At 35.7% G+C, this 7,500-nt stretch overlaps 1 protein-coding gene across 1 annotated transcript in view; it reads right to left on the reverse strand.

Annotated features, from left to right (window-relative positions):
- spg (dedicator of cytokinesis spg) overlaps positions 1–7,500 on the reverse strand; it is a 58,851-nt gene that overhangs the window by 26,906 nt on the left and 24,445 nt on the right. The window contains 2 exon segments of the mRNA XM_086552505.1: positions 2,344–2,515; positions 2,965–3,243. Coding sequence (XP_086408631.1) covers positions 2,344–2,515; positions 2,965–3,243 — 451 coding nt within the window.

Below are 7,500 nucleotides of genomic sequence, written 5' to 3' on the forward strand. Positions count from 1 at the left end.
TCATGCTAATGAGGGTGCACTGCTGCATCCATCCCTCATTTCCAACCTCAAAGTCCTGTTAATGAGCTTGCTCACAACAGATTTGACTGATTTGCCAAACCCATGACTTTATTGGTTGTAACTCGGGCATCCATCAACCAGTGTTGCCTCTGAAGCAGACCTGATATGTGGGATCTTTATCAGGGAGTCACACCAAGTATTCATATACTTCAGTCTTAACCCTTTCCCGACAGGGCACGCGCTACGCGAAAACCCCTATGCCGGGCGATTGCAATATTGCATTGTAATCGTCACACTGGCATGACGCCCCAGCATCGGGAATTTAGCTGTGTCGCACAAGTGTGACGCACCGTCGTCATTGGGTTAACCCACTAATACCAGGGTTTATATTTGCATAATGCCATTCCTACTGGCTAAATAACAAGCACATGCAGTGACTAAGCATGAGACCTTTTCCTGTGCGATGCTGTATTGCACCTCTATGAATACTTTTCACCCACACTCTTCACTAGGTGGATAATCGTAGTTTTTTGTATTTGTTTACATTATTTAAACAAGTAAATAAAAATGTCCCTATACAAAAGGAACTCCTATGATACTGTATACACATAAGGGAGAGATCATGACATGACAGGATGTCACCTGGTGGGAGTGAAATATTCACATGATATCACATCACCTGCCACAAATGGATAAATACACTATCAAGTTATGTAAAACTTTGTGTGACTCCAATGCCTTCTCTCCACAAACAAGTATCAACCAAGCAGGTTCTCCTAAAGACTAGAAATAAGATGACAATATAATCAGCTAAGTGATTATCAATGAACTTGATATTACCCATTATTGTTCCACATTTGTATAACAGCTCTTCCTATCATGCAGTCAATACAAGTGTTGAAAAGCACTGGTGCAAGAACACAGCTAGACATGCCACCATTACTTCTGCTACTTTCAGTACCACTATACAGGCTTGCAATTAATCCAATAATCTTTGTTAGAATTCCTCTGACTCAGGATTTACTGAATCAAATGTCTATTCGAGATTGATATAGATGGTAGTCAGCCAATGATAGCCCACTACAATGACTTAAACTATATGGATAAGGTCTACTGATAGTTGAAATCCTAGCAATCCCCTTTCCATTTCCAGAAAGGGATAATCAAACCTCCCAGTATGTCTAGGGAATTGATACCAGAGTGCTAGATAGCAGCTAAGATAGCACACAATCTACAAGCCATGGGTCCATTATCAGACCAGTGGTAATACTGCAAGAGGCCATAGGGGGACATATGCACCCCCAGTACACTGGCAGCCTACAATGAATATCTATCACTTGCCTGGTGCCCACCCCCAGCAATAAGCTATACCTCCATAGGTATGCCCCCAATGATAGATACCTAATTATGGCACTGCATTAAACTTCATCAGCTTAGGTAGGACGTTACAAATACCCAGCAAACTCTGCAATTCTAGAGGGCCTTCCAACTAGTGCCAACAAGAACATGATCGCTTTCCTTGGTTGCATTACCTGTTTCAGAGTCAGGTAAAAAAATGCAGGTATAACCTCTAAAGGATACACGTACTAATTAGAGTAGTTATAAGTGATTTCTCCATCAGATCTTAAGGGGGGTTAACAAGTAAATCTTAGGATAACAAATGACATCTTCAGTCTGAACATTATTATAATTGTGCCAATGATTGGAGATACTTCTTCTACCAAAGGTTGAAATCTGCTATAAAGAATTAAGGCAACCCCCTAGAGATGGTCAGTGTAGCTGTGGCCTGACTAGTAATAGGTGAAACCCTCCTTACTAATAGTACTGGCACCAGGTCTTTTAACCTTTGAGAGAATAGCTACTTCCATCTTCACAGGTTTCTGTTCCTTCAATAGTAGTGGCAGTCAATCATTGTGAAGGAAAGATAGGATGTGCAATACCACCCTCTGGACAGCCTATACAAGATTATAACTCAGGCAGTCATTTGAGATGAGGCCCACATCTGCCACCCTCACTAGTATTGTTGCAAACAAAAGCAGAGAGTGAGCCACAGGACCCAGTATCTATATGCTGGGTTCATGGGGGTTCTGCCCTACATGCCCCACGTTAGGTTAGCATCCATCAGGTCGCAGGTGGGTGCTCCCTGCTCCCTGAATGCAGCCTGGTGGTTACCTTCCCCAGGACCCACAGCCCATAGATTGCCAGGTGGGACGGGAATCTGTTTCCTTTTGTGTGACTAAGTGCTAGCAGGTCTCTTGGGAGGCAGACTGCAAGGATTATCCCTCCAAATGCTTCTTTGCCAGAAAAGTGAATAATCCTGAAAAATACTTAGCTTCTACTTACAATGACCCTTACCTAAATTATGCCACATCGAAAGTATCTGGAAGCCCATGAGGACTCTCATGTCATTGTATCTTTCCAAAACCTTGTGACGCTTTTGCTGCGAGAAGTGCTCCAACTGTAAGCAAGGCTGTGTCAAGAATCCAACGGCCAGATTCAGGTAACTGCTCCAAACCTGTATGAAAAAAAAAAAATTCATAAAAAGAACTCTTTCCTGTACTTATCAGTATCCTTATTATCCTCATCATCAACTTTCTTCTTTAATATCTATTTTCATTACTATCAATATCACATATACTATCATCATTACCATTACTTCTATCACTGCTATTATCATCTCAATTATCATCATTGTCACTATGATCATTATTGCCGGTACCAATCTCATTATCACTATAATTATCATTATCATTATCAATTTTATTCTTAAGATATAATCATTTTCACTACTATATAATCACTTCATCATTTTCATTACCAAAATATCATTATATCTTTATCATTATCATCATTACCATGAATATCATCCTCATCACTGTTTCCCAGAATATGTGAAACACAAATAACAAACCTCTCTATAAACTTTATACAAAAAGGAAAATAAAAGAAGAAAAAAATACCAACCTGGTTATCAAATCTTCCTGACTTCAAGAATGTTGAAATCAGTGGCTGTGCTATCTCTTGCATGGCTGTCAATATTGTGTGATTGGTAACCATGCGCATAACAAACCAGTCACTTGGAAACACTGCTGCTCTCACAAGGTCTGCCAGCAGCACAATGGTTGAGTACAGAAGATGGCGCAGATGGTGGGTGCCAGAGATCAAGTGTTCATCCCACAGCTTGGTATAATGTATCTCAGACATTAACTGCAGAATGCCCATTAAGCATGCTACTAAAGTTCCCTGTAGAGACAAAATAATTTTGATAATTCTTCTGAGTAATCTATAAAAAGCATCATATCAAGTTGGTAATATCAAAATGTACTTCAAAGATGTACTCTAGGACTTAATATTCATTTCTGACATATGCAACCTCTATATCCAACAAATTTTGCACCATTATTTACCTGTTAAATCAGAACTATTATTTTAATAACAAAATCTTTAAGGACAGTAAACCTCCTCACTGCATCATTCTACAGTAAGAAATCCTTACACATTCTCAAAACAGAAACAAATACCAAAGAATTAAACACACTCTTTAAACAGAAAATGGCCTGTTGGTTTCAGTCACAGCTTTTCCCCAAAGCATGGGTTAAATGGTTGTGCAGTAAAGAGAGGTGAGAGGGGGTAATTCAAGATGCTGGATTGCATTTAGAAAACATAACTAATAAGTAGGACCAAAAACTAATTACCATTCCATTTACCTATCCCAAACACCAGTGATTGTGTGGGGTTGTTGTACACACTGCCTAAATCTGCCTTGAATGGAAATAGCATTACCTACCTTTCAATGTTGATTACCGCTAATTCAAACCGTATACAAATATCATCTGTTACAAACTAAAAGGACTCACTTCTCCAATGAACTGTCTTGTACCACTTTTGGATTACTCCTGTTTCCACTGTTTCACCAACAAAATATGTAATAATTTGAATACATATCAATGATTACCAAAATATCAAATCTCATTATCACAGGTCAAAAAAGATTGCAAAGATATATCAAACATGATATGACTGAATCTGCAGAGTTAACAATAAAATGATCATTTTCTTAGTATAATTACAATTTTCTTATGACTTCATCTTCCAATAATGCTTTACAATGATAAACTTGCTTCTTTTCCTAAGACTACTGGATATGCTGTGAACATGTACACTGCTAATAAAGCATAAAGCAAAATTGCTTGATATGAGTTTATTGTATATTAGAATTTCACAATTAAATCCATTTCCCTGTGTTTCTATTTCAATCACATCATCATCATCATCATACAGCATTTTACTACCTAGTTAACCCATTCACGACAGGACGTATTTTTGCCTACTCCTGCTTACACCAGGAAGGTAACAAGCACGCGACGCTTCGTGCCGGGGTGTTTTCTCGCTGCACAGGGCCACACTGATCCTCTCAGAGTGTTTTTCACCCACCCTATTCTTATGGTTTCCATGAATGCCTCTATAATGTAAAGGCACGTAAAAATACTGCCATGTTCAGAGGAGTTTTTTTAGTCAAAAAACATGTTACAGTAATGCCTTTTCAGTTTTATTATATTGAACTTTGCCTATATTCTTCCATTCTATGTGAAAATACCAAAGGAAAGTGGAAGAAATCTCTCAGTGGGGCATCAAAAAATATGTTTTAACTTTATACCAAAACGAAAAGAAGAACAATATGAATAATCATACACATACATATGAGTATGTACATGTACCTCGTGACATGACATGACGTGATAACACAGGTAATCAACAAATTAGAAGTAGTATTGCATTAATCATTTTTTACTTTATTTTATTTCTTGGCCAAACACATCTGATTTTACAAAAGTTTTTCAACTCAGATCTTTTTATTCAAACTAACAAGATGCAGAAATTACCATGATGTCATCAATATCACGTAGTTTTCTGTGACGTAATTTTTTTTAACGTTATATCTCATTTTATGACACTCAATAACTTTAACTAAAGAAATAAAGTCTAAGAAATTATGTAAAATCATTATATTTGACAACAATCTTGCAATCTATTGCTGACATTTCAGCACGTCACAATTACCCCTCCTGGAACTTGGCAAGAAAATGCAAAACCTGTCAAGACGTCACCTGGGTCCGGGGATATTTTTTGACCACTGAATGGGACATCAACCGGCGCGAATGGGTTAAAGTCAGCGACTGCTTTAACCCATTCACGCCGGAAGACGTGCTAAAACGTTTCATGATTTCTGCGTCAGACGCCGGTGATGAGATATCTGGGCAAGGCCGGCACTCAGGGTGACCGAGCAGGTAGCCCAGGCTCGCGGCTTGTGCACCTGAGAATCTAGAGGTGTTAGGCTTAAGTGTTCAAAAAACCCAGCATTACGACCATTCAAAGCCGGAATCACCCCGGTGTGAATGGGTTAAGAGCTTTTCTGAATTCTAAATTACAAATCTTCTATAAAATAAAAATGTAATGTAATGCATTATTGGTTCACACTACTATAAATGAAGTATCATTTCTGAACACTATGATGTCATCATAAAGACTGTCAATGATGATTTAAACATATCAGAAGTCCAAGAAACTTGTAAAAAAATCTAAAATAATGTATTTTCTTCTTTGCACTGGCTACATGATCAACATAACAGACAACTGTATTAGTCAAAGATTTCTTTGCAATATCTTCCCTTCATTTCTTTTGCACCTTTATATTACATAATCTTCATGTCTTTTATCTGTTAGGTTTTCATAACTTCTATTATTTTAACCTTCTCTTTCCTTTATCCAGAGATTCCACATTCTCCTATCATATCAATTCCCTCAAAGAAATCAATGATATAGCCCTACTTCCCCACAGATTTAAACTAATTCTAGTCAAGAGTTCGTCTCACATTCCCTTGCCATTAAAAAAAATAATAATAAAAGAATAAATAAATAAATAAATAAATAAATAAATAAATAAATAAATAAAATAAAAACAATTATTGCAATCCCATGGTGGTCAGGTCCTTGAAATTTATGCATAACTTGTATCAAGAGATTTAAAGTTCCTATATTGGGTGACTTCATCACAATAATTAAGGTAACTAGAAAGGCAATTATAGCAACTGTAAGTAGACATTTAAAGCCTACAACAAGGAGTGTACATGTTCACATGAATTTCTACAAGATATACCAAAAATATTACTAGCACTAACATTATTACTTTCAAAAACATCATTTACTTTGTTTTTTAATGCTAAAGCAACTTTAACATAGACCTCTAGTAAAGTAAATTCCCTATCCTAGCCTTCTCTAAGAGCCACTAAATTATGGATAATACATACATATATCACATCAAAGAAATTGTGACAAACAGATTTTGTATTCTTGGCTATACTCATACTGAAGAAATTATAGGTAAATAGATCTGTCTTCTTGCTTTTCCACCAACCATACCCACTTCAAAGAAATTGCAGGTTTGAATACACAGCACATATCCAACTATTAGTTATCTCTTACATATAAATGCATATTCAACAAAAGTCTGACTAATAATAATATTGTGAACAATACACTAAAAAGGAATAACTACTTTTCATAGATAGGCAGGTAATGTCTTTCAGCCTGCTCTTTTTATAAAGTGGTGTGGATGGTAGAATGACATTCACAGCATGAGTCTGAATTCACATAATTTATATCCAGAGAACACATGAAATTGAAACAAATGTAAATAAACTTCAGTCTCACATACAAATATTGTATTTCATTGGTAATTTTGAAGCTCAAATATTGAACTGAGAAAACAGAAATTCTGAAAAAATATATGGTCAACCAGATGCCTCGTAACACTTGAGAAGTACACTGTACCTTAAACAATCAAGGTGTCATATTGTTGACTTGAGTATAAAATAATGATGAGGATGCTATCTATGTATCTATCTATGTATCTATCTATGTATCTATTTATGTATCTATCTATGTATCTATCTATGTATCTATCTATGTATCTATCTATGTATCTATCTATGTATCTATCTATGTATCTATCTATGTATCTATCTATGTATCTATCTATGTATCTATCTATGTATCTATCTATGTATCTATCTATGTATCTATCTATGTATCTATCTATGTATCTATCTATGTATCTATCTATGTATCTATCTATGTATCTATCTATGTATCTATCTATGTATCTATCTATGTATCTATCTATGTATCTATCTATGTATCTATCTATGTATCTATCTATGTATCTATCTATGTATCTATCTATGTATCTATCTATGTATCTATCTATGTATCTATCTATGTATCTATCTATGTATCTATCTATGTATCTATCTATGTATCTATCTATGTATCTATCTATGTATCTATCTATGTATCTATCTATGTATCTATCTATGTATCTATCTATGTATCTATCTATGTATCTATCTATGTATCTATCTATGTATCTATCTATGTATCTATCTATGTATCTATCTATGTATCTATCTATGTATCTATCTATGTATCTATCTATGTATC

Source organism: Penaeus japonicus, unplaced genomic scaffold (genome assembly GCF_977035675.1).
Source record: "Penaeus japonicus unplaced genomic scaffold, GWHDUDI00000001_assembly GWHDUDI00000027, whole genome shotgun sequence".
In the NCBI taxonomy this organism is placed as follows: domain Eukaryota; kingdom Metazoa; phylum Arthropoda; class Malacostraca; order Decapoda; family Penaeidae; genus Penaeus; species Penaeus japonicus.